Source organism: Aphelocoma coerulescens, chromosome 1A, assembly GCF_041296385.1.
Source record: "Aphelocoma coerulescens isolate FSJ_1873_10779 chromosome 1A, UR_Acoe_1.0, whole genome shotgun sequence".
Lineage (NCBI taxonomy): Eukaryota > Metazoa > Chordata > Aves > Passeriformes > Corvidae > Aphelocoma > Aphelocoma coerulescens.
Genome location: NC_091014.1, coordinates 10,813,717 through 10,840,428, shown reverse-complemented (window position 1 = coordinate 10,840,428; position 26,712 = coordinate 10,813,717). Strand labels below are relative to the sequence as shown.

Here is a 26,712-nt window from a genome sequence, read left to right as displayed (position 1 = left end):
AATTATTATAGGGTCATTGTGATGGTAGTACTGTTCACTCTGTTGTGAAATACATGCAACACAAATCTCTGCCTACAACCAGCTCTTGCCCTGTTGAACTCACACAGAAGACACGGCCCAAGGAGAAAATAGTCACCTGCCAGCTGATTATGTTAGTTTTGTTATCATTACTGATGCACAGCACCAAGGCTCTTTCAGCTTCTCACCCCACCACCTGGGGGTGCACAGGTATTTGGGAGGGGACAGGGCTGGGACAGGTGACTGGCACGGACCCACGGGGTATCCCAGACCATAGGGGTCATGCTCAGCATAAAAAGGGGGGGGAAGAAGCGAAGAGGAGGAGACCTTTGAAGTCAAGACATTTGTTTTGCCAAGTGACCACTGAACATGATGGAGCCCTGCTTTCCTGGGGATGGCTGAACACCTGCCTGCCCATGGGAAGTGGGGAATTAATTCCTTGTTTTGCTTTAACCCATGGTCTTAAGGATACACATTAAAATCCAAAGAATTAGAATTTATCTTTAGTTTCTCAGGATGCTGTTTGACAAGTCTTTTTTAAGTTTTGCTGCTGTATGCCCTATACTCTTCAAGGGGTTTTTTATCCTATTTTGCATTTTCTAAGTACAGAATCTGCATCCTTTTGTATGCCTCGACTGCTGTGATAATGTGCCATCTTCTGCCTTTACTTTCTCTCTTCTCCCCCTTATTGTAAATTTTTCTGTACAGTCTTTTGAGACACAACTGTCAGACGTGCATCTATAATCTCTACTGATTTTAAAGTCTTACTGATTACTAAAATCTGTGTGAGAAATGTACCCCTTGGGATAAGTTTATAAATTCAGAAAAAGTAAATGCATATTAAACAAATAAAAACCTGAGTTGCATTTATAGTTCAGTCATTCAATAAATATTATTTTTATAGTATTTACCATGGTAGAAAATTCATATAAAAAACCTTCTTGAATTCTGTACCACAAAAAATCTGAATGCTTCTGTATGATGGTTAAGTCTTCAATTAGTCTATTGAACTGATCAGACTGAGGTAGGATTTCAGTCTGACAAAGCTCCTGGCACATGTTTTGTATTGGATTTTATTTCCAGAAGAAATCTTTTTATATGTAAATTAATTACTAGATCCAGGCTCAAACTGCAAGCATATCAAATGAGTTGCTTCCTTAATAGTTTGCCACTAACCTCATTATATTTACAATATTTTGTTAAAAAATGGCCTCATTCTCTTGACTGGACTCCACAGCCACCTATCAGTCTTGATCCACGAGGAACTGTCAGGAATTTAGCAGCAACAGCACACTCGAAGAAGAATTGCCAGTACCACTGCATGCCCGAGGAAGATGACAAGCTGAGAGTGAATAAATCCAGAACTAGGTACCAGAACACTAGTTTTATGATCAACTGCCTTCCAGTGTAAATGGAACAGAGTGATTCTTCTCGCTTTTATTTATCTGTGGAGAAAAGGTGCTTAATCTTTCCAGTTGCTGAAAGACAAGGAGAGGTTTCAAAGAAAAAGTGGCAGCTTGTATGGGAATCTCTATGTTTGGTAACACCCAAATCACACTGCAAGTAATTTTCCCCACTGCTAAGAAAAGCTTGTGTTATATAAATATATTTTGTGTTGTAGTTTTTTTAATGTTGGTTGTAACAGAATTGAAGACAAATATTTATATATATACAGGCAGTACTCTATGAAACATTTAAATAGTGCCTACTACTTTAAAATATTTGTGCATTACAATCTGAAATTAATTTAGCATCCCTGCATTTTTACACTTCGAAATTCAGAAGAGAGACTCAAGGAAACCAAGTTCCAGTCTAAGGCTACAGAGGAAGCACTTGGATCTCGGCAGATTCAGGCAGCTGTCATTACCACTACCTTGCAGAGACAGAACAAATATGTCCTTACAGCACAAAAGGAGCACATGACTTTTTTTGTCACAATGCTCCGTGTCAGAACTGGGTGAGAGCAGTTGCTGTGAGATTCAACTTTGCACGTCACATGCCAGCTCGGGAACGAACCGCATCTGCCAGCTTCCTTTACTGGCTAAGTTGCATAACAAATGCACCAAGGACGCAGCCAAGGTTCATCCCCTCTCATGCCTGCATTGGTTTGTACTCCTTGTGCAGGAGAAAGGAGCAGTGTTGAGAGGAATAGCATGAGTACTGTAGAAAGAAACAGTCACAGTCTGGCTGGCTGGAGTTAGCTCACATCTCCAAGAAGTGACAAAGCACATTAAAAAGAAGAGAGAAGAAAGAGAGAGACAGCTAGTGACACCTTCCAGCAAGTATTTTGGAATGCCTCCAGCCATCCTTCAGAGGTGGCCACGTGCACGTCAGACACTGCAGTTGACTCTCACAGCTGCCCTGGGATTGCTCTCCAGCAACATCAACAACACTTGCACCGTGTCCAGAACTGACACTCTGCTCTTGAAAGATTTAAGAATTACAGTGGGACTGGAGGCCACTAAAATTAATACTTTTGTCCATGCTAGAAAGCATGGATGGAAACAGCTGAGGAAGCCCAGCCCATGCTGCTGTTCTCAGCATGCATTTCAGTCCTTCTAGTCGTCAGACTGACACTTTGACAGGCAGCAAATGTCTCCTGATGAAAAACGTTGAAAACGTGGTGACTGTTTATGAGGTGCTGTTTTGGCATGTCACCCTAAGCCACACTGTATCAACAGCTTCAGAAGAGATCCTCTTCGGGGCTCTTGCTGGAACTAGGAATAGAAAAATCTTTGACACCTCTTTAAAAAGTTGAATGTGCAACACCAAAAGATAACACATAAAGTGCAGTGAACACAAAGCTGTGCTGTCTTGCCACCCTTCTTTAGCTGTCCTTTGAGAGCTACAAAGTTCTGGAGTGCCAGGGCTGCAGTTCCAGGCAGTCCTTACATGGCCTGTAAGCCTGGGAGAAATACATTTACTGTCTGTTGCCTGCTGTAACATCATGATGTATGGACAAACAAATCTTCCACGAAGGACACACATAAGAAGGATTTGTGCTGCTGTGTGATTGGTTTTAAGAATCTGACTTGTTAATGTGAAAAAAGCATATAAATAGTTGAATTACAGAAGTTATATTTTTATCATTGGGTTCTTAGAAATTTCAGAAGTCTAGATTAAATTTGTTAATAAAGCAACCCAAGATTAGTTTGAGCACAATTGATTCATAAGATCTTACAAATCTCTCCTCACGAAGACTAATTGCAAACTTGGAATGCTTAAGCTGTTGCACTGCCAGGTGACAATTCTCCTAGTAAGTGTCCCTTTAATCCTCCCCATCCTGTCCCTACAGTTACAAGGCATGTAAAAAACAGTATGTGTTTAGACGAGCCACAGGTGGGAGTGTCTGTAAGTGCCCCACTAAGCACTCTGCAGAGCCTCAACTCTGATATATGTACTTGTCCCTTAAGAGGATCATGCTACTTGAGGATTTGCCACTCCAGTGCTTCAGCCACCGAGGGATTAATTCTTGAACTAGAAAAGGGATGGTTGTGGTCAGAGAAGTTTGCAAATAAGGCAGTAAGTATAAAGGCTATCAATGGTTTAAGGTGTGTGTCTGGTACGGACAAAAAGTACTGTGTGGATCTCGATTTCCTCTCCCTGATGGAAGCAGGGCCCAGACAGTTTATACTCATATATTTTTCAGTTGTTCTGCATTTGTGTCTATAACTGATGGGTTTACAGCTGTGCTGATGTTGATACTTCAGTTTAACATCATACACTGCCTTGAGTAGTTTCCCTAGGACAGAGCCACACAGGTGTCAATTACAACTGATGCCTGCATTTCTACTTAAGTCTTTCCCTGAAAAAGGCTTATCTGGACAGTTTTTGAAAGGTTTGCTTGAAAAGTTCTTCCTGTAATGTTTTGCTGGGGAGAGTATAGCTCACACTGCATTTGAGATCTCCTGGCCTATATGAATGTAGACTCACAGGAGAAAGCTATGAACCTATACCAGACTTGTTCTGCCTTTTGCAACCTATGCCTTCCATACCACCAACACACTGGTACAGCTGTTGGATCAGCACTGGCTCTCCAGCACCTGAGAACAGGGTGGCAAAGCTGTAGCCAGCCCCTCTTTGCCACAGTCAGGGACTCTGACCAAAGTCCCTGACTGGGTAGATCCTGACCTCTGGCCATCTTCTGGTGAAAAATGCTGTGCACTTGTACATCACTGTCATAGGATTAAGCCAAATGTTCTAAATAAATTTGCAGTTAAATACTCAAGGCTCTGGATCTATAAATTACTTTTAAAAAGAACACATAATTACATTATATGAACACAGTTGTTTCCTGCCTTCTCTTAATAGAGATTATAATTTCAATTTGTAAGACCTGTTTTCTTGAAGTAACAACTCTTTCATTTTTTTAGGAGAGGTATCTGAGTTTTAGCCTGGAATGGAAAAAGTTTTGTGTATGAACAATGGCTTTACAAAAAAGAACAAAGGGAAGTGTCAGAAGAGACCTAGGGTGGGTTTTTTCATCAAAGAGTAGTGTTCCTAACAGCTAAACTAGTCTCAATCTTCAACACAAATAAAACATTTAGAAACATGAGTTTTAAAAAATTCTTTTTTTTCCTGAAGGAAAGGAAAATGGGAGACATATGTCTGACCTACAGGTTCTGAGAGCCTGTAAATCCTAAACCAGAAATTACAGAAAAAATGATACTATGTAATTGCCACAGCGTAGGTTTGCACTCCGACAGGAGGATCACAGTTCGTCCTTGCTTCTTAAAACCGCCATCCTGCCCATCTGTTTTCTGAACCTTTTACTTTGGCAGTGCTGAATTTGGCCTCTTCCATGGAACTCTTGCCATGAAGAGTTCTATTTTATGGGATACAGACCCAAAATACTGCTGCACTAGAAGTATGGTGCCTCACAAGAGGATGATTTTGTTCACCACTACTTTTAAAACCAGTGACTAGAATTCAGCAATGAGGACGTATATTACTTTCATGCTAACAAATAAAATACTTGATGTTCCCCCAGTTGGAAGGTGTGAAATTGCTTAAATGTAAATTCTAGTAATACAAGTACTATTAAATGAGAGTAGAGCAAACCTTTTAAAAACTATCCAGCCCTTTGAAAAGCAAACACTTTGTTTGCTTAAGGAACTGCCATGCAGCTTGGGAGGATAATTCGTATGTATCACGTAAGATACAAGATCTCCATTATTTATTCAGCTAGCTGTTAGTCACAGGTCTGTTTTGAAAGCAGTGAAGGGCTCCTTCTCTCTGTGGGAAAATCATAACTGACTGTGCTTTTGTCAAGATTTATACTTCCAATCTGTAACTCTGCTGTCTGAAAAAGCCTGAGGCTTGTGCATAATACCCCCAACTGCTCTGGCCGGGTTCTAATGACCAGCATAGAAAAGCAGAGAAAACTTTCCCTGTACCCAAAATGTGGATATACAAAAGTGAGTGTCACTTCAGAAACTAGCTCATCTTAACAGATTATCCACTCTGTTTCTAGAGTTTCTCCTCCCTTTATTTGGACAAACATACATTTGTGCCACTATCAGTAGTGCAAACCATCTCTACCTAATGCTACAGAATGCCAGTGATTCTTTTCGTTCCATGTATTTGCACTTCAAGCACAATTACCAAGTGTGTAACATGACCAGTTGGTCTATTTTTACTAACAATCTTAGTCATTCTGCTCACAAAGTAGCCTTACATCCTCTTTGTAACCCTCTTAGATCCTTAATCCAGTTACAGGCACTGTTTCTTATCCCCAACTTCAACACAATAAATAGATAAAAGGATAGAAATACCGAAAGAAATACCAAAAGAAAGAAAGAAAGAAAGAAAGAAAGAAAGAAAGAAAGAAAGAAAGAAAGAAAGAAAGAAAGAAAGAAAGAAAGACAGACATGTAGATAAAAAAGTTTTTCTTATTAGAAAGATATTTTCCTAACTCTTACAAATTAAATGTTTTTGTTTTTTTCCTTATCTTTTACTAGGAGCTGTTTTCCTGAACAAACACTATTTTTTGCTTTTTATGATCTATGACACAAAATGGAAATATTTTCACATAATTCTGATATGGACTTGATTTAATGTTCTTGGGGGTTAATGAAAAACCATTCTATTCAATTTTTTGTTCTATTTAGAAAATGTATCTAGAATGTGAAAACACAAAGGTGAAAGTAGAGTATGTAGATTCTGCCCTGAATAAAGGGCAAAGAAGAACAATGTAGACATACAGCCACAACACCACTCCTGTATGTTGTGACAATGCTCATGAGAGGAGACTACCACCTTTTTTGTCAAGTAAACACCAGGCTGGTAAGATAAAATTCAGCAGAAAAGTTCTTCTCACTGTATTCAGTAAATGATGTGCCAAAGGCAGAAAGAATCTAGCCAGGTCTCTAGGAAGCTAAAAAGAACCATTTCCCTACAGTGAAAAATAAATTTAGAAGCCTGAGGAGAGAATATACTTCTAGGTATTAGATGCACAAGGATTTTTAAAGAAGCAGTTCTGCCTTCCAACCTAGTGGCTCATACCAGAGCAAAGATATTTTTACCTACACATGTAACTGCTGGTTACAGCTAGAACTGTAACAGCTCTGGAAGCTGCATTATCAGCTTATGGAAGATCTGGTTTGCTCCTTTGAGAAGTCACAGTCAGATTACATGAGTTCACTGTGAAGAATAATCAGTTTTTCTTGAATGCAAATACTCAAGCTCATAAACAAAACTACTAGGCTTCAGTGGGTTCAAATTCTGATCTGTGAAATGTAAAAGAGCTTCCACTCAGAAGGCACATTAGATGCAGGTTGGATTTTCAGGTATAAAGCTTGAGACTATTTGTATTAAGACAGTTAGACTTATCCCAGAATCTCTTGTGCCAAATCTGCAAAAGCATCCTTTTATTGGAAACATCTTCTATCTTAAATAATTTTTCCTTTTCTCAGGGCCAGTCTTGCTATTTCACCTAGCAACCCTGTTACTTTCTTCCTGGGGTTTGAATCACGCTCCACCAACCAAAGCAGATGTCCCAGACATGGCAGAAGCTTCCAATAAATTATACCAATTTATAGAATGGTAAAAAAAAAAAAAAATAGAGAAACAGGTTGTTTCTTATGGCTGGGTATAGGGAGCACTGGCTGCCAAAAATGAAACCTTACATAAGCATAACAAACACATGCTATATTTTGCTACAGAATTTTTCACAACCAGATAGACCACATGTAACCACTACAACGACCACAAAAAAGTACTACTGCCTTTCTGAGCTACATAAAGGCCCTGACTTCTCTTGTGTCCATGTTTAACACAATGTTTAATACACTAGAATATTAGAATTGTGTTTGAATAATAGAAGTGTATCACAGTCATAAAACATAAAAAATCAAAGCACATCAATGTCAAAAAGGGTCTCCATCACATGCAACTCACTTGTCACAATTAGATACTGAATTTTAGTATCTCCTTTTCTGTGTAGGCTGTGAAAAGTTTCTATGAATATTAATGGAACTGGTCACAAGGAAGAGAAAGACTTTGAGATGCCTGCCTACAAACTAACGAAAAATGTTTAAGTTGTCTTTAAAGTAGTGTTGCAGATCCCTTTTTCCCCCAAATATTCTAATTAGAACTTTTTGCAGTGGTAATCTATTAAATATGGTCAATTAATTTTTAAGAATCAGTATTTTTGTGGTGACCTTAACTGCAGAATAAAGAAATGAACATGAAAAAAAAAATATTACTCTGTGTTACAAATAATTTTATTGAGCACTATAAATATGCAGTACCAGGACAACTCCATTTCTCACCACATGCCAGATTTCTGTGTATAGCAAAATAAATCCCAGTTAAACAGCATATTTGCATTAAAGTTTCTTCTCATAAGGAAAAATTCATAGGAAAGTGTGCAACTACTTATGTCTAAAAGTGTGCTCATCTAAAAACTGGAGACTGTACTTACACCTGGAGACTGTACTGGTCTCACTGTTTTCCCCAATGAGATACTGCGTCATTAACTAAACTACTAAAACAAGAGAGTTCTTTAAAAAGCATTTTTTCTCCTTTCCATTGCAAAAGCCATTCTTGACAACCATAATTTCTGAAACCTGCCTGTTAATAGTATTTTTCATGCTGTAGGATAACCTGGTTTGTTAACAATTTTGAAGAAAGCTTGAAGTGGAATAAATTGATAGAAGTTTAAAAGAAACACCCTTCTGGAGCTTAGCTGGTTAAGAGAAATACTAAATCAGTGCTTGCTGATTGCTGAAGCCAACTGACGGGTGGCTGCTATATTTAGGATCCTCCTTACACCTGTCAAGAGACAGAGAGATACAGCCAGCGAAAAAGAAAGTGTGTGCACCAGAGCAAGCAATCCAGAGACCCATCTCTTGCAGCAAGCAGCTAAAAATATAAGCAAGAAAGAGCAATAAAGAAAACACAGTAAAATATTATTATTTATATTAGGCTGCTGCTCTGTGACATGCTGTCAGCAAGCACTCTGAACACGGTACAGACCTCATTAGTTATCAGCAGCTCCAGCTTCTACAGGGAGGCACAGTAATACTCCTAGCTGGATGCAATCCAACTGTGTCAAACCTGGGCTCCTCAGGTGGATCCCCTTCCTGATGCTCCTTAGCCAAAAGCCTGAGGCCTCTGCAGCCACATTTGCATTCCAAAGTGAACTCCAGCGAGTATCCATCCCTGTGCTTAGCAGTGTCACTGGAAATGGGCTTTCCAGCTTTGACTGGCATCTGTCTGAATCCAGGATGCTCTTCCTCTGCTAATCTGACAGCACTTCTTTCTAAATTGGTGAATCACAGGTACATACGTGAACATAACAGAAGAAAAATCATGTAGGTTTCCTTAAATATTAACCAATTAATGAAACAATCCTATTGCAAAGGCTTCAAATCCCTTTCTTTAACAGAGAAACAGTACTGAATTTCAAATGGAAGGGCATCCTTCCAGCTGCAGCAGGAACTTGCTTTCAACAGGTGGATGCTGCCTTCCTCCCACCTGAGATGCACCACTTCTTTCAAATTTCTGATCTCCCAGTAAACAGAAATATTTGGGTTTATACAGATTAGGGATAAAGAAATAGCACTGCTGGGAAGTAGAGAAAATCATGCTATTTTTACACATATATCCCTTTCTAAAACCTACATAAATCCTAAACAAAGAAACCAAATGTCACTCCACCTTCCCTGACTCATAACAATCCAGGTAGCCTGTTACACAATATCTGATTCAGCCTGCATTTTTGGGGGGGAAAAGGAAACCAAATGGCCTTTAAGTCTTCCCTAGTGTTCAAGAAACTGTATCTATTGCTGGCCAAGCTTAATTTATGCTTCAGTAACTATTATTTTCTCAGAAAACAAACTGAAAAGCCTTTTTTTCCCCATCAATAGTAGATGAAATCCATATTTATTTGTTAAAAATTAATGAGTATGAGTGAGAGAAAATGCTCGGTCCTCACGAAAGATGTTACTTATAAATGTGGATGTTTCAGTTTGGACACACAGCACAGGCAGCAACTGCAAAATACCTCTGAATCTTTTCAAAAGTAACCCTAATTATTTGCCCACCAGCTAGTTTTAACCACTAGTCAGTAGTTACACTTATCTGCTGAGTGTACATAACTAATGTTTACATAGATATTAACTTTAATTACACAGAGGCAAGAGGCAAATGAATATAAAAACACATGGAAGATAATGAACTTACATTCAGCTCAATAAAGAGCCAAAGGCTCGCAGAGAAAATCTGTGTGATCCACACAGACATACAGTAGTTCCGTGTACCTTACTGTCACAGGAATGATTTCAAACTGCATAGGGTAAAATTATGGTTTTGCTGGCGTCAACATGAGTTTTGCCATCTTCCTCCATGCATTTCCCCCATAGTTTAAAAGACAGGATTAAATGATTCAGTACTTGGCGGAAGTCAGATTCAGAGCAAGGGGTTGTGCCTGGCATGGTGCAGAGTGTCAATGATGTGTGGCACAGACCAATTAGCACAGGCAGAGACAACCATGCCATATACCTAAGGTCACACAGTCACTAGCTGCTTATAAAAGGACTTTATAAATTTAGGTTTAAAGTACAGTCTGTATTTTTGAAAAGCTTTCCTTTGTGCTTTCTTTGGAAGTCGTGTAGATTAACATTCAACCTTTTGTAATTCTGTAGTTAAGAATATCCTACTAGCTATCCCATACTTCATAATGGGCAAGTATAATACTGCTGTACAGTCTCAATAATATTGCCAGCCCAGAGAAATACAGCAAAACATGCATCAACAATTCCGTCACATGCTACTCCCACCCAAACCAATGGATCTCAATGTAGTCATACATACAACTTGAGCCTGAATAGCTGTAAACAATTCACTGAAGCTGAGATACAGAAATTTAAGTCTCTTCCACTGAGCATAGTCTGAAGACAAAACAGGTCCATACTAGATGTACTGTAAAAATAATGTATCTCCTTTAATAAATTAGCTGTGCCCAGTCCTACAAATATTTTCCTATCTGTTGCACAGCTTCACTGTTCAGAAATATTCACATGCAAAGACAACTGCAGGATAAGAATGCTAAGAGAGAGATTTATTAAGTTTTATGAAGTCCTAAATGGTGACAACATCCATTTACAAAGCACTAAGTGTGCTGTAGTAAATATTGGGCAAACTACCGCTCTGTCCTTCCTGTCACTAATGGTGTCATCTATGACAGATATTATACCATTCTCCTGGGTACTAAGCCATGTCTCTCCTATATTGATAACTACAATGAACACACAGGCGAAAAAAATATAGAAAGATGTGACTGTCTGCATCATCTTAGAGGTGCACACACATTAGTATACATAACATTACCCCTGCCATTACTTATTCCCCTACAGGTATTATTAGGGAAAACCCTTAGGAGACATAAAATATATTGCTTTATCATTACTAGGGATGCTGTTTCCCTGACAAACCTTCTGTCTAAGGAGCTCTGCCTCCTTCTGATAAGTTTCCGTCACAAAGAATCTGTAGTGATATGGGAACTGTTCCTTGTTTGGAGATTTCAAGCATTAGAAGCATGGTGTTCATAAGAACAGAGATACACATACATGATGCATGCAGTGCTGCTGTTTGAGATGTGTACACAGGAAAACTCAGTGACCTAGCCTGACATACTTCATTCACATAGGTCAGACTGAATTGTACACAACAGATTCAGCCATATTAGAAAACAGATCCAGAAATGCATCACAGATATAAAAAATGATGCAACAGATTATATTCTATTTCTATGAATTTTTGAAATTCTTTTACCACCACTCAGAAAACAGGGATTACAGACCATTTCCATGGAGCTTTAGCATTATTTTTTTCCACTGCATGAGAACAGAAAAGGTCAAACTTTTAATATCATTAAAAGGTATTACCTAAGACAGAAGTGAAAGCTAGTCAACATCACCATGCTTCTCTGGAGTAAATTGGCAAAAAAGATAACATCTAGAAGCCTTTAAAACAATTCACAGATATTCTACTAAAAGAAGAATTCAGAAATACTGTAAAAATAGATAGAATCATAGAACAGTTTGGGTCATAAGGAACTTTTAAAGGTCATCTAGTCCAATTCCCTGCAATGGGCAGGGACATCTTTAGATCAGGTTGCACAGAGCCCTGTCCGAACTGACCTGAAATGTTTCCAGGGAATATGTTTTATCAGAGTAATTTAGTAACAATTTCTTTAGATCAAGTAGCTAATTCAGTACCTGATCAAAAAAAAAAAGAAAGTCTACAGTAGGAATATTTTATTTCATCTCATATTATGACACCATTCCATACTTGTACTGTGGTAATGTGATTATATGTTTTAATGGTTTAACCCGGCTCGTACCTTTTAAGTGAACTAAGAAATGGAAAGATTTTTGTCTTTTTTTTTCCTTTTTAAAAATAAAAAAGTTGGGAGATGGAAAAAGTACTGTCCAGCTCCAAAGTAATACAGAAGAGAGCTTTTGCTCTTTCAGATTTCTCTTCAGTACAAATTTAGAAGCTTAACATTTCAAAAGCACCACGACAGCTTTTAGAGAATGGACCCACAAGATACTTAGTTGTAATATCAAGGCATTTTGTATATTTAATCTGAATTTTCCTTACCTTAATTTGCAGGCTAAAGTGAAGTAGCTGATAGCCTGAATATGCCTTCATCTTTACCATAATTTTAATAGCAATAAGAATTCAGCTTTATTCTCCTTTGATATGTAATAGCAAAAATCAGCACTTACACAGTATATTACAAAAAATTGTACAAGCAATTCTCCATGCCCTTTTGAAGAATTCACTGATGAAGGAGAAAACTGGGCAAGAATAAAAAAAAAAAAAAAACAAAAACAGACCGCAATACTCCTGTATTATTGTAAATAATACAGCTTCAATCCAGTCTCAACTTACAACTTTGAAACCATGTAAATTCAAATCAAGTCTAGTTTTGAGATGTATAGAATTGAGCTTTTCTTCTAAAAAGAAAAGGTAAGTAGCAATGATAAACATTACATTTGTATGGAGGCAGACAAGTAGTGATGAATTATTTGAGCTGATAGAAAAATCAGGTGGCCATTAGACTGCTGGCTTTAAAGCTCCTCAGATTTTTTTTTTTTACTGTATCATTTCAATATCATTTCAGACTCTCAGAGAACTACCCAAACATTATAAAATAATGACACTTCACTGTAAATAGCCCTTATTTTTGCATTGATTTTGTTTAGATAGACATTGAGTGCTAAAAGATTGTGTAATTGCTGCGCTCTGAAAACAGACAGCATTATCAGCCAAGAAAACCTTCATTAGTTCATTATCCAATTTTCCCAGGTGAAAGAAATGTTGCATGGAGAGTGTGCGTCTGTGTCAAATCACATAGTAACAAACCACAAACTGAATCTATCTAAATTACTGTTGAATTAAAGCTCTATTTCACAGAAACAAACAAAACTGTGTACCTCATGCAGCCTAGATTTGCCTACCAAATATTTGTTTAAGAACTTTGGAGTAAAACGCATTTAAAATACTTCAAGTTTTGTGGGTTTTTTTGTTGGGGTTTTCTCTTTGGATTTTGTTTTTTTTTAAGTAAAAAATGATTTAATTTATTACCTTGAAGACATTGTAGGAAAGTTTCATTATAAGAAATTAAGAACTTCTTTATTTTATGCAGTCTTTGAGTGATATTGCATATGATCCTGGTGTGCAGGCTACCTTTTTGTCCATTAAGAAAGCCTTGAGAAATTTCGATCCAAATGCACATCCCTAAGTATCAGTGTAGGAAATTTGGATCTGGTACACCAGAAATCTAAAATGTAAAGTATTGAAATCTCTTAAATTTGGTTATGTTTGCTTACAAAATCACCACACAATTAAATGCGGAGATAGACACACAAGAAGCTTGATTTTTTTTCAACCATGTGGGTAACTAGAACAGTCAGTATTTCTCTGGTATATTGCTGATATTTCCTGTTTGTTAATTTTCAGGAAAAATCCCAGCTAGAAAATAATTCCTGCCCACAGAGAGACTGCAGTACCAATTATTGAAGTCGCACAGCATAAAAAACAGGGTATCAACCAGTGATCTCTTTCTGCAGTGAAACGAGATCCTAGCGATAAAAAAATCCAAACATCTCAAAACACGTCTTTGAATAGAATATCTTTATCATAGCTTTTGGGTTCAGAGAATAGCTTTGGCTAATAAATTACTTTTAATCCCCAAAGGCAGATGCTTTTACACTCTCTCCATGTAATGGCAACTAATACTAGTTTTACATTGCTAGAGACAAAGTGTCTCATTTTCATCCTTGCCAATATTATCTACAAAATACACCACTCCTAGAGTGGGGTTGCATTTTGAGTAACATTCTCAATGAAAGGTGTTTCCAGCAGAAAAAAAATTTTGGTTTGTAACTGAAGACAGGATCACAGTGAAAATATTATAAGGAAAATAATTTAAGGCGTAAGGCAGCTTTTTATCTTGCTATTCCTAGTTTTCAAGGGTTTAAGCTTTAAAACAGCATAACTTACTTTTAACTTTTTAAAAAAGTTTTTCTAAAGGATTTTTTAAAACATTGATCAACACTTTATTCTAGAAACACATTATTCCCACAGAGAGTAATGGGACAATTGTTGAGTAGAATACTATTCACCAAAAAGAAATAGAGCCCCAGTTAATGAGATGTGTGGAACAAAAGATTTAATCATCAATGTTTAACTTGTATTTGCAACACGGAAAAGCATCACTACCGAATACATAAAGTGTTTGTAGAAGCATGGATACCTACAAAAACAACTGAGCATGACTGCTAGTCTAGTTTGTGCAATACTACCTCACATGCCATAAAAGTACTTTTTTCTATCAATAAATGGAGTTATGAAAGGAAAAAATGCTCTCAACAAAATACCTGCAAGCAAATTATTGCTCCATACATCCACTGCAAAATTCTGTATGGCCATTTGTTAACTGAAACTCTCACCATGCATGCAAGGAAGTGATGGGAGTTTTCAATCCTAATTTTGCAGACTGGGAGAGTGTATCTATACAAGGAACATATATATAAGATGAGTAAAGACACTGTCTTTTGCTTCTATTAGCAAAGCAGCTATCGTATCAGAATTTTACTTCATGTCCCCATAAAGCATCAATATAATCTTTCAGAGTAAATCCAGATTCACTGAAAACAAATATAAAGTTTGTCTGTAAATTTGTCACTGATTTTAATTCTAATTACCAGAAAAATCAAGACTTCATACCCAAAGATTAATGAATTACTTGGTTGTGCATAATGAGGGGTTAAATTAAATTACTTCTATCGTTTCTACCATTCCAAATTAAGGTCTAGAACTAATTGCTTAAGAAGAAAAAAACCAAAACCAAAAATAAAACTACAAAAATGTACATTCATGAAAGCCACTTAGAGTTAGCCACCACACTACTAGATGCTGCAGTACTTTGAAAAGGAAAGTGTTTCTTCCTTACAATTCCACAATTTTAGGTAATAAAAGCGCATTTGTTCCTAATCTGGGGGAACATTTTTCAGTGCCTTCCAGCACATTAAGAACTTCTTTCTTACATGGACACTTGCTCAGTGGGGCACAGACAATGAAGTGGTGTCAGAGCTTATAATTTAAAAGGAAGACAAATGACCATATCTGATATCACACATGGTTTCCTTGAGATATCTTACTATTCCCCTCTTCAAAGCCTAATATAATCATGTATTACATTTTATTTTATGTAATTTTCACAATCAGGCCTTGACAGTGATGACTCATTCTGTTGCAATGAAATCTGTATGTGTTTAATCAGAAATTATTTTATGTGGATTCATCTTTGCACTCAGGATTTAAATGATACAGGACTGATATTCATTATGCTGAAATTACACTGGTGCAAAGAAGGATGAAATTGGGTAGCCGACCATTTCCAAAGACATTTAGAGTGTATCCTAGACATACTCTTAGTCATGCACAAATCCCTCATGTATTTCTAATCAGTCAAAAGAGACCACATTCTGCCTTCAATTACCACAAACCTTTTCCCCGTGTGTATATTGCGCCGAAATCTCCTTAAGACATGTTCCTGCACATATTAGTGATTCTCTCCCAGCTTATATATCTACCATATAATCTAAAATATGTTCACAGCAGATAAAAAATTTAATCAAGAAGATGCTAAGGAAAAAAGTGCCTTGATAAATAACAAAAAAAAAAAAAAAAAAAAAAAAAAAAAAAAAAAAAGGGGGCTACACTTCTATTGCTACTGTCTGTAGCAAACAAACAAAAATAATTGCTATGAAAACTATGTTAATCCTGCTTGAAATCTGAAGAGTCATAGTGATTGTCAGGTAATTAGCGATTGCTGGTGATCGTCATAGGCATGCTACTAGTCTGTAAACAGAAAAAAATATGTACTTTTCTTACCATCTTTCTTATAGAAACAGGACACCTTGAATAATTAAACACATTGATTCAAGCAGGATGAAAATTTGGGTGTCATTCCCATTTTAGAAATGGAATAAAACCAGCAGTAACCTGTGCTGCAAAAGAAGCAACAGATCATGTTAATGAACTCGTGTCATGAGCCCTTGGCTAGTTTTCTATCTAACCATTGTCTCTTTTTCAAGTACAAAATATTCAGAGTGCAAATTTCAGAAGGTCCCCAGATCCACAGCTCCCAGTGCTTTCCACAGTGGAAAAGGAATTGGCACGACTGGCAAAGGAGTGCAACAAGTGTGTGGCGTAGGCATGAGTCACATACTGGCTTCTCTTCATGATAATGTCTGCAGATTTTTGCTGACTCCTGTTAGTTTCTAAAAATGCTGTTAAACTTATGTTTTGCAATCTGTGTACATCCAAGAAGTACAGATCGTGGGGATTAATTTCTTCCAGATCCCCAGATCACAAGTTACCAAAAGAAGAAGATATAATGGTACCTTTTCTATAAAGATTCTTTCAAGAAACCACTTTGAGAACCAGGTAAACCAGAGGTATCATCCATCCAGGAAAGATTTGGTCATGCAAGTTTCTGAGGCAAAGTGGGAATATAGCAAACACACATCTTAATAAATTAGGCTTAACAGCTTAACAACACTTTTCAACTACAGAAGGCTTTAGAGGCATTAGCTAACAAATTAATCTTGACAATAAACCCTTGCCTGACTAAATGGTAAGACACTGAAGTTTCCTACTTTACTGAGAGAAATTAATATTGAAAACTAGGTACAAAACTTGAGAAACAAGGCAAGGTAGTTAAAGCAAGGCAGATAACAATAAAGAGAGGCATTTAATGATAAAAAGCTCAGCAACGGTACACACAATTCCGGATGTACATCGTAGAAAACAAAAGAAGAATATTTGTGATTCAATAAAGGTAAATTACAGAGTCTACTGCCTCTTTTTTTTTTTTTTCTTTTTTTTTTTTTTTCAAAACTGGTGCCACTGAATTAATTTCTGAGAAAAGTCTCAGATCAAGAAATACTGAAATACTTCCTGCATTATGAAACACACACACAGCTAATCAACCTAATGCAGGATACTTTCCACAAATGATGAGGGTGCAAGAAGGTTCATCGCTCACTACACTTAGTTTCTGTCTCTACATGAATTATTCTTCACTTTGACCTGTCTTCAAAAAAAATCTAAAGCACTTTTTACACCCATACACAAAAATAATAAAATTACAAGTGAGGCTAACAGAAAAAAATGGATGTTCAATAATATCTGCAGAAATTACTCTACTTACCAATGAATAGTATATTATTATGTATTATATTTTATTCTACTTAAATAAATTGCAAGAAAACTGCCATACACTGCAAAAAAAAGGAACTTCTGCATTAACATCTGCATGAGAAGCCACCACATTTCTGGACTAAACTCATAAAACATAGTTTTAAGGGCAGAGCATTCCCCAAATAAAGAGCATTGATTCCCAGTATAGGGCTGTATTTAGGATCCACAAGACTTCTAACAAATAGACTACCCCAATCCACACTGGGGGAAAATGAATACTGTGGGGCTTCATTTACCCATTTACAAAATAAACCATTTTTATCACCTCTAGTCCACATCAGAACATTATTAACTAAAATTTGCCTTTTAGTGGACTGTTGCACTTATCCCTCCACACTTTGACTGGTCTCGTGGGACACTGGATCTATGTGTGCAGGAGTGACCTGTAAGAGTCAAGGGAAGGAATAGTAAGAACCCTAACTTTGCAATTCACACTTCCTGCCATCTCTTTTTCATTACTCCTCTCCTTCCTGCAGTGTTGATAACACAATTCATCCATTCCAGACTTCAATAATCTTCGACAGAACAGCTCCTGTGACTCAGTTCCCTCCTATAGAAAAGGTCTGAATTTCTGATCAAGAGTCAACATATACCTAGTGTGGCAAATTTCTGCTCATTTCAAGAATGAACAAAACTTCCCTTTTACTTCTTTAAGACCACCTTAGTGTATAAAGAAAAACACAGCACGGTATTAATAATGACAATTGAGAAAAGTGGCATGACTTGATTTACATTTTAGAACTGGCACCACCCTTAGCCCCAGAACTTTTGTAACTTTATTTTTATGCCTACCTGAAAGAATATTTATTCCATGCTATCACAATACAATAAAAATCCCAGTAAAGATAAGGGCAGGAGAGATATCGCTGGGGAACATTTTAAGCTTCTAGACCAGTCTGGTGGGAACCTCAACAGGGACAATAGGAGCACATCAGTTCAAATACTGTTTGGATGAATCAAGTCTAGCTTTTCTCTTTTAAATAAAAATTAACAAAATTTATCACCTGATTCCTAAAAAAACTAGCCTGTGGACTCAGCAACTCCTTTGTGTTCTTATTTACTTCTCAAATCATGTCAAAAGTGAATAAGATTTTATTATAATGAATAAATTTGAGAGACTTTGCTCACAGATTTGAACTGAAGCATTTTATGCTGAAAAAGGACCACTAATCCAATGTTACACTACGTCCATGTCACATCTAATATGTGCAAAAATTATTCTTAGTTCATATGGTCCATAGGACATTTTTTTTTTTTTTAATCTTCTTATTTCTGCATTTCTGGCTGAATATTCATGGTCCTGGAGAAACAAAGGAAAATTCAAAAAAGAAAAATTTTTAAATCACTATGTAGAATATCTGTTACAAAATCAGACTATAGTTACCCTACCCAACCCTAAAATGAGAGGGATTGAGAATGTAATTTAAGGAGGGTGAAAATCAAATAAATCACTTTTTGTAATAGTCAGCAATATTACAACTTCACATTCACATTCCATGGTTATTTCAGGCCTGCCTCAGATTAAAAAAAAAGACTGAATTTGAATTACTGTAATTATCTGCAAAAGCTTGCTGATTTGTTGATGCAAAATAATGTCAATCATTTTCATAAACTTGTTAGAAACTTTGTAAATAAATAGGAAAAAACTATACAAGGAACAGAAATTCACTCTTTGTCATCAGTTTGCCGCTGGCATGCAGAGAAAGGTCTCATAAGGAGGGACATAAGCAAAAACCATGGTCCTATCCTTGCCATCATTAGTGTAACATTCTCAAACAGTGAGCCATATTCTTGTCACAGGGTGGCTGTGAAAGAGAGAGTCTATCTTACGTTTCAACCTGAAAACTTACTCAGTCTGGAAGGAAGGATGAAAGGAAGGAAGATGTGAAACACTGAGTTTGCTTAGAAGCAGAGTAGGTCAAAAAATAGTTTGGAAAGCAGTGGAGAAGGAAAAGAAAAATCCCTTTTCAGCTGAATAGCTGCAGGCACATGCCATTAATTTTAGTTATTAAAAAGTGCTGAAGTGTATTTTGAAAATCTTCACTCTTGCACAGATTCTTCTGAGAGTATCCATAGAACTTTATTCATTCCAGGATATAAGCAGCAGAGTCTGGCCCTAAACTGAGAATATACAATCCATGAACATTACTGAAGTAGAAGTGCAATTGACAGTAATTTCACTATCAGTGTTATATATTTCCAACGTAAAGGTGAGCCACTCCTGCAGCACTACTGCGTGCATTCCACAGTACCGTGTAACATAAAAGTCATATTCTGCAAACAATATTTAATCCATTTCTCTTTTACTATTGGAAATTAGGAGGGCAAGAAGAATCATAACTCCCCCTAACAGCAATGACCAATTTGCTACACTAGGCAATGGCACAACTGATGCAAAATTTGGCTCTTGGTCGAGCCAGAACAGAGAACAGAGAGAACAGAGCATTGCCCTATGCATGTTTGAGGAAAGTTGAGTGGGATCAGGCTCTTTAATAGATTCAGTAAGACAGATAAATCAGAGCTGTAATTTCAAATGCAAATCATTTAAGTATACCTGTCCTGCAGCAGCTGTAAGGGGAATGAAAAAGCTGATGCAGGAATGGGCTAAGACTGAATTAAGACAGAGCACACATGCGCTGCCCAGGGCTGGGGACACAAATGCAATTATTGTTTTGTACTTCTTATTTTCTGTGCATTTTCAAGGTGCTAGCTATGTTTTTCTTTACCAGAACACTAAGGACACTAAGATGTCATTCTTTCTATCAAGAAGTCTGATTCAGCATTTTTAAAAGACATAAATTAATTATGGCATCTGGCTTTACCAAACTGTAGCTATGGTCCAGTAATTTTATTCCAGTGTTGTTTTCTGGTAAATCATTTCTTCTATTAAAGGAAATTTCTTAACAAGGCACTAGAAAACAACATTTTCTGCCATCAAAAATATCACCTTTTGTCACAAAGGTGTTTATGAGCACTCTAAACACAACATGCAGCTTAAGCATAGGGGATCAAAAGCCCGGGTACTGCTGCAAAGAAGTACAAAACAGTCTGGGGCTCAATTCTACTTCAGCTATGGTCAGCAACAGAGAGAATGAGTCATTCTTCTCTACTAAAATGCTTCTAAACTGCAATCCCTATAGTACAGAGGTTTAAGTCAAACATTGGTCTAGAAGATACTACCTTGGATACGGGATTCTCGAAGAAGGCAAGAAAGGATCAAGGCACAAACATGTCAGTTACCAGTGGGCAGCTAGAGTCTGGGTTGTTCCTTTGTTACAAAACATTAAAGCAATAAGAATTTGACCATGCTTCCATCAATTTCAAATACACTGCTAGATAAATATTTTTAAGATCTGTACAACAGGCCTTCTATTTAACAATGAATACATTTCAGGCTAATGTGCTGCCAAGCTCCAGCTCTCTTTCTAGCAGCTGAATTCTTGGATAAAATCATTTTGCAGGGTATGAGCAATGCAGTTCTGAAAATAGCATCACTGCAAAATGAAAGATGGCAAGAACCTCTATAATGCTGATTTATTTCAATGAAATTTCATCTTTTATGATTAGTATCTATTTTGATGTTTTCAGCTGAATTTTCATACTCAATAAAATGTAAATCTATAGAATTTGTAAATTCTGAGGCTTCAGCATAAATACCTAGGAAGGAAACAAATAAAAAAATTGCCCATTCACAATTTGCATCATAAAATATGTAAAACAGAAAAATGCTTTGTAGATCCAAATAATTTGCATTTATCATCACCACATGTACAGGGACATTAAAAAATTAATAATAACAACCCCCCCCCCCACACACACAATCAAAAAAATCCCACCAAAACACCAAAATAAACACCACCAATCAACAAGCTGTTTCACACTTATTCTAAGTATGTTTCCACTAGAAGAATGGAATGGAGCAACACTCTTTAAAATATCAGTGGCTTAAGCATCTTGCATAATGCTCAGCATTTAGACATGTGCTGCTGAGAAAACACTAAGAGGTGATATTGCACTTCCCTGATTCTAAGTAGATTATATCTTTTGGCTCTCTTTCAAATTCACTGATATGAAGGTACACTTTAGTACTTTATTTTTTTCCGAATAGTGAATATTTTAAAATAGGTTGAGAAAAAAAAAATTCTAATGAGAAAGAGTCTGATATTTTATAATCCATTAATACAGTAGTCTTTTCTAATTAACATCAGCAGTTAAACTGACATTCTTCTATCACAGACTTTAAGCTATAAATGGGATTTTACGCATATGAGAGGTGTCAAAATCCCTAAGTCTGACAGTAGAAACAGCTGAAAAGAAAACATCATAAATGTCATCTATCTACCTTTGGTCACTGGTGCCATACAGAAAGTGATGCTGAGCACCAGGTCCAGCCACATTCTCAGCAGGACCTACACTTGTTAGGTCCATGTGCAGAAGCCAAAAATATGAATGTCCCAGTTGTAAAAGCCCTAATTCATATGACTCATATAGACTTCCCTGAGTTGTCCTAATGACACCAAAACAGTAAAGATGATTCATGCAAGTAAAAAATGGGAATACACAACTTCTTTTCTAAAAATGTCCTGTCTGCATACATATAGATATACGTTCATATGTATACTATTTTTATCTTTTTCATATTTTTATCCACCGATGTTTTACACCAATTTATCTAAGTGGCAGATCTGTCTTGAATATAATATATAATGTAATACATACATACAGAACAAGTGACTGAGGAGGAAAAAATGTTAAAAGATAAAGGAAAGAGAGAAAAGGAGTGGCAGAGGAAAGTTGGGGGGGGGGATAAAAAGAACAGACATTAAGATATATCCACAATTATGTAGTAATTACAGAAACAGTCCCATTGATTTTGAAAGGCTTCATCTGTAGGTTTAAAAAAATTTAAAAATGTTTTGTTTGGTTTTTTTTCTTTTTTAATCAGTACAAAAAGGTTTATTATCAGAAAGGAGAAGTTGTATCTTTATGTAGTACATTACTACCAGCAACAATATCAACACATGCTGTGCCAAAAAGATACTTAGGAATTACAAGGCATACTTAAACTCAAGTCTGTCTTCATTCAGTATAGGGAAACAGAAATAAATGGAGTTTTCTGCTATCATTATCAGGAAACATACAAACCTTGTATATTCAATAGAATTTTTTTTTCTGAAGTCTGTACAGATGTGAATATATATGGCTACAAAGAAAGAATTGCTTTGCATACTGTGATAGCAGTAGTGTGGTTATAGTGCCAGGAGTACTGTATACAATATTCTCATCTAAGTGCAAAATATCTGCTGCGTTGCATGTGTAATTGAAGGACTTGGATTTGCTGTGTAAAAAGTAAGAACATGGTATCTTGCACCAACAGACAGATCCCTAATACATGACACAAATAATATGATACATTTAAATGTAATGCAATATGCATCAATCAGCAGCTAAGCCTGATAGCTCAGATCAAGGCACAATTACTACTATACCTAAATAGTTTATTAAAGGAAAGTCATCAATATTTGCAGTGAAATATTTCAACACTGGAAGCAAGGAATGCAATACCACCTGCTCAGATTTTCAATGAAAAATTAATGCTACTATTTCATAAAACACAAACCTTCACCTGAAATTCTCTATAGTTTGCTGTGTAAATATATCAAGGTTTTTTTGCCTTATCAGAGAATTAAAATTAAAAAAATTACTGAGATTCTATCAAATAGGCATTGCATAAACGTTCAGCATTTCTTGCTAAGAATACTACATGCTTGTATATTATTGTATTGGTGATAGGGACTTCTGAATGTTTTAGTAAAAGCACATGTAAAATATTTATTAATGCAGAAGAAACAGATGACTGCAAGAAAAGTGATTGCACAATAATGAGTTGTTGAAGAAATCATATACTCTATATCCCTGAATATGCACATTTTTCACACAACAGCTGGGAAATCCTGCTTCCTCAGACCAACTTTTTAACTAAGAGAAAAAAGAGGCTGAAAATAATGGGGAGAAAGCAGGTAGCTAAGTACATAATATCAGCAAACCTCCAGTTCTTCAATTATTCATATCCTTTCTTTCCTTTATTATTCTCTCCCGTGGTTTTTTTATTCCTATTTTTAATATTCTTAATATATATTATCTTTTACATTAAGAGCATTTGCGTCACTTCTCTTTGTTCTTCCCCATTTGTAATTTTTAGTAGGAAATGAAACACTGCTGTCAAGTCTTAAAAAAGAATAGAAAAATGTTCTCCTGCACCTGTTACATCATTACTTTTTGCTAAGCAGCTCTCCATGCATCAACCTGTTGTGTGCTGCCTTCTAAACAAACTAAGCCTTGTTTGCACTTTGGTTCCATTTCAAAGGGGAAACAGTACTATGAAGGATGGACAGTCACTATAGATTGTTTCTATGATATTTCAGTGGAATAACAATGAGAAAAAAAGAGAGCCAACAGCAAGTAGATTGTGTAGAACATGGAAATGCTGATGACTAACGTAATATTCTGAATTACTTTATATAGGTATAGTTAAAGTTATATGTTTCACTGTCTTCAATCTCTATTATCATGACTGTCAATAAAGGTAAATTCTGAAGGGAATTAGCAAAAATAGATAGGGAGACAAAACCAGTTTTAAAAGAATACCACATATTCTTATGTCAAAAAGCGATCTGGACTTCTATTTGAAATTCTACATATTCTCTTTAGATAGTATTCTTTTAATTTCACTGGGTTCCATTCTTCTTTCTCTTTTAAACTCAGAAAAATCCATATAAAAGATAAATTGTAATTAGTTGTGTATGATAACCTACCAAGTCAGTGAGAAACCGTAAATACCGGAGCTCAAAAAACCGTAAATACAGGAGCTCAAACACAAGAAAACAATGAATTAAAAAGCCCTGGGTTTGTATTTTGCTACACTTGCTTCTTCTACATGGCACATCTTTATAAACTGTAACACAAGAATATTTTAAAAGGCAATTTCCCCTACAATGAAAGGCTGTATTTTTTCAACTTATTATATATATCAGGATATTAAGTGGTTATTCTACACTTATCTTTGCATTCCTTTCATTTAACAGTGCGAGCATCCCTTTAAGTCTTTCATAATGGAACCGATACTCAGAACTGAATCCAATTATAACAACCTACCAGCAGTACTAATTGGTGAAAATGCATTGCTCGTAATTATTGTAACGCGTCCTTCTGCCCAGGATGAACGACACCAATAAATTCTACCCGGTGTTAAACAATAAGGAAAGACTACCATTAGCACTGTTTTTCTTATGTAAAATGCATTAAAGTGAGTCATCCACTTAAAAGTTACCTACTGGTAGCTTTAACCCAGATTCGGAGACTAAGGTAAGTGCTTCAAAAAGCCAACCAAACAAAAAGAATATAAAAATAATGAGGTGAGAGAGAAGAAAAGGAAGAAAGCACGATCACATAGTGCTTCGTCGTGTTGTCTTTTTTTTTTTTCTCCTATCTGTAGGCGAATCTTCAATATGATGCATTGGCTTCCTTTTGCCTTTCTTTAATTGCATCATTATTATTTGATCTTTGCACTGCTCTGGGCAACACTTTCGTGCTAATAATTCTGCAGTGCTTTAAAGATTTCTATCTCAGGGCCAGGCAAGGCACCGAGCTGCGTGCACCGCGAGCATCCTTCAGCTCTCGAGAAGGTATTTCTGAGAAGTAACGACCTGCAAGGCCAAGGCTGAAGAAAACAGTTCCTCAGCTGTGTGGCTTTAAGCGTGGGAGAGCCCCTCCGGCGGGACCCACGCGTGCGCACCCGCGGACCCACAGCAGCCCCGAGCCCCCGCGGGTGCGCTGGAGCCCGGCCAGGCAGGAGGGAGCCGGAGCTCGGGCTCGGAGCTCCCAGCCATGCCCGCCTGCCCGCTTCCCACGCCGGCCGCGGAAAGGCAACGAAATCCGCCTTCTGCGTGGATTTTAATAAAATTGCGAAAGTTTTCAGGTTTTTTTTGTAAACAGTGTTGAAACTCCATCCAGGCTGGAATAACCTCTGTTGGGAGGAAGAGGCGGACTCTGTGTAACTCGAAACTTTCTTCTCGGCAAGGATGACCTGACGGGGTATATTTGGGAGCCGCTCCGGAGCGGGATTCCCAGGCGGAGCCTTTACCTCAAAAGTCCCGCCGCCGGCCGTCACCGGCGGGACCTTCTGCTACCCTGACTCTTTTCTAAGCAAAAGCTGCCGAAAACCTACAATTTTCCCCGATCGCCACTTTCCGCCCTGTCTAACTTGATTTCCCTTTGTATTGTCGCTGTCCCTGGCGCCGAGGAGCGCCCCCGCCCCGGCCGTGCCCCCGCCCCGGACCCCCAGATCCTGCCGGGACTTACGTGGTGGCCGAGGGGAAGGGTCCCTCCGAGGAGTGGTTCATCACCAGGGACTGGAAAAGTGTCAGGCTAAAGACCAGCAGCCAGCCAGCAGCCATCTTCCTGATCGAAGATCGATCCCCCTTCCCCAAGTCGGCGAGACGGCAATAATAATAAATTCAATTATCGTGTGTGTGGCGGTGCGGGGGGGCCGTGGTTCTTTAAAGCCTCCTCCGGTCCCCTCACCCGCCCCCTCGCAGGAGGCGCAGCCCAGAGATGCGCGGAGAAGCGGGAGCGCGGCCGAGGGTGGGGAGGAGGAGGAGGAGAAACGATGGAGATCTGTGGGTGGAGTGGGGGAAGAGACGAAACAGAGAAAAGAGAGAGAGCGAGAGATACTCCACTCTCTGCTACTCCAGCAGCAGCTCCAGCTTCATCTGATCCGCCGCCATCAGCGCTACTTTTGTAACAGATCCTACTCTGCGTGTGTGTGTGCGCGTCCTTCCCTGATTTATTCCACCGATTGCAGAGCAGAAAGAGGAGGAGAGCGGCAGGCGGGGTGGCGGCTCCTGAAAGAAGAGGAGGGAAGCAGGGGAGAGAGTTGGAGACGCGCAGATCGCTGCCGGCTCCTGCCTTCCCTGCCGGCAGCGGGGAAAGTCGGGGCGCGGAGCGGGGGCGGGCGCCGGGCCCTGCGGCGGCCGCGCTCCATACAAGGCGCCCAGGAACTCCCGGCCGGGCCGCCCCGGGGCCGCGCTGCCGCCGCCCCGCCCCGCGCCGCTCCGCGCAGCCCGCACGCTATTTTTAAAACAGCTTCGTGCCTTATTTTAATTCCAGCCCCCTCCTCCCCTCTCGGCGGCGGCGGCAGCAGCAGCCGCTCACAGCCCGTGTGCCACCAGTCTGGGCTGCGATTTAAATAGATATCTTATGGATGTGTCTATAAATGCCGCTCTCCCCGCGGCCGGCTGGAGCAGCGCCGCTCAGCCCCGCGGAGCCAGCCCGGCCCCCGCGCCGTCGCCCCCGCCCTTTGCAGCGTCCCGGGCCCGCAGGGTCCCTGAGCGCCTCTGGAAAGCGGCCCCG

General features: G+C 38.2%; 1 protein-coding gene across 12 annotated transcripts in view; it reads right to left on the bottom strand.

The window, feature by feature from the left end:
• The window catches only part of CACNA2D1 (calcium voltage-gated channel auxiliary subunit alpha2delta 1), a 368,603-nt gene extending 342,307 nt beyond the window's left edge, over positions 1-26,296 (bottom strand). For 5 of the 12 annotated variants that reach the window (XM_069035534.1, XM_069035542.1, XM_069035561.1 and 2 more), the window contains exon 1: positions 25,663-26,296. In XM_069035534.1, the coding sequence (XP_068891635.1) occupies positions 25,663-25,757 (95 nt within the window). In that variant the 5' untranslated portion in view covers positions 25,758-26,296. The remainder of the gene's footprint in view (positions 1-25,662) is intronic. The other 7 variants (XM_069035496.1, XM_069035478.1, XM_069035526.1 and 4 more) reach the window with 3 other exon arrangements.
• Between the last annotated feature and the right edge of the window lie 416 nt (positions 26,297-26,712).